At 48.7% G+C, this 1914-nt stretch overlaps 1 protein-coding gene across 1 annotated transcript in view; it reads right to left on the reverse strand.

Moving 5' to 3' along the window:
- The window catches only part of SNRPA (small nuclear ribonucleoprotein polypeptide A), an 11050-nt gene that overhangs the window by 4202 nt on the left and 4934 nt on the right, over positions 1–1914 (reverse strand). Inside the window, exon 3 of the mRNA XM_037729401.1 lies at positions 320–499. Within this exon, the coding sequence (XP_037585329.1) occupies positions 320–499 (180 nt within the window). The remainder of the gene's footprint in view (positions 1–319; positions 500–1914) is intronic.

The raw sequence follows: 1914 nt of genomic DNA on the forward strand, positions 1-1914 counted from the left end.
CTGTCTCAAAAAAAAAAAAAATAGACACAGGCAACAAAATCAAGACCAAGGAGACAGCGATACCAAGCCACAGCCATGAAGAAAGAAAGACCTTGAGAAACAGTCACACAGACAGGGAACAGGAGTTTTGAGTGGAGATAGCATCATCTAGGTACTCAACACCCCCCAAAAACAGACAGACACATAATCTCTATAAGGAAATGGAAAGGAGGAGTCTGAAGCCCCAAGGAGAGAACTCTCCCCACCCTGTCCCAAAGCCAGTCTATGTGGCTAAGGAAAGCCTGTCAGTGGGAGGGCTGGTCTACTGGGTCTGGCTTACCGGGACAGGCCCCTGCACGGCTCCCACCACGGGGGCAGCTGCCCCGCCCTGCACAGCCTTCTTGGCAGCTGGGGTCTCCTGGCTCTTGGGCTTTCTCTTCTCCCGCTTTCGATCCCGCTCCACAAAGGTGCCTTTCATCTTGGCAATGATATCTGAGTCAGTCTTGGCATACTGGATACGCTACCAAACAGAGAGCAGAATGGGTTAAGGGCATGGATTCAGAGCCCAATTGCGAAGATTCAAAATCGGACTTTATCAGGGGCCAGGAGGTTGAGACCACTTTGACCAACATGGCAAAATCCCATTTCCATCCAAAATACAAAAATTATCTGGGCATGGTGGTATACACCTGTATTCCCAGCTACTCAAGAGACTGAGGTAGAAGAATAACTTGAACCCGGGAGGCGAAGGTTGCAGTGGGCCAAGATTACACCACTGCACTCCAGCCTGGGCAACAGAGCAAGACTCTGTCTCCAAAAAAAAAAAAAAAAAAAAAAAAAAAAAAAAAGAGAGAGAGACGGGGGTCTCGCTATGTTGCTCAGGCTGGAGTATAGTGGCCATTAACAGGTGCAATCACACTACTGATCAGCACGGGAGTTTTGACCTGCTCCGTTTCCGACCTGGGCTGGTTCACTCCTCCTTAGGCAACCTGATGGTCCCCCGCTCCCGGAGGTCAGCATATTGATGCCAAACTTACTGCAGACACCCGATTGGCATAGCGCACTACAGCCCAGAACTCCTGGGCTCAATCGATCCTCCCACCTCAGCCTCCTCAGTAGCTGGGACGACAGGCATGCACCACTGCACCCGGCCCATCTTTTCTTTTGTACTTAGTGCTCTTCATATCCTGTTTGGAAAACAGGATGTTTCCACTTTTCATGCCTTCACCAAGGTCATGAAGACATTTTCCTGTTTTCTTCTAGAAACTGCATTGTGTGAGGGCCAGGTGCAGTGGCTCAAGCCTGTAATCCCAGCACTTCGGGAGGCTGAGGTGGGCAGATCACTTGAGGCCAGGAGTTCAAGACCAGCCTGGCAAACATGGTGAAATCCCATCTCTACTTAAAAACAAAAACAAACAAAAAATTAGCCTGGCATGGTGGCACCCACCAGTTGTCTCACTTACTAGGGAGGCTGAGGCAGGAGAATCACTTGAACCTCGGAGGCTGAGGTTGCAGTGAGCCAAAATCGTGCCATTATACTCCAGCTTGAGCAGTAAGACCAAAGCTCCATCTCAAAATAATAATAATTAATAAATATGTAATAAAACGGATTTTTTCCATATTGCCCTTACACCCAGTGACTTTTCTAAATTAATCTTAACAGTTGCTTAGTAGATACTTGGATTTTCTACATGCACAATGACTTAAAAGACAGGCACCAGGCCTGGTGGCTCATCCCTGTAATTCCAGCACTTTGGGAGGCCGAGGCGGGCAGAACAAGAGGTCAGGAGTTCAAGACCAGCCTGGCCAATATGGTTAAACCCCATCTCTACTAAAAATACAAAAATTAGTCAGGCGTGGTGGCACATGCCTATAGTCCAGGCTACTCGGGAGCCTGAGGCAGGAGAACTGCTTGAACCTGAGAGGTGGAGGTTG

The sequence above is a fragment of the Cebus imitator genome, unplaced genomic scaffold (assembly GCF_001604975.1).
Source record: "Cebus imitator isolate Cc_AM_T3 unplaced genomic scaffold, Cebus_imitator-1.0 Scaffold306, whole genome shotgun sequence".
NCBI classification, from domain to species: domain Eukaryota; kingdom Metazoa; phylum Chordata; class Mammalia; order Primates; family Cebidae; genus Cebus; species Cebus imitator.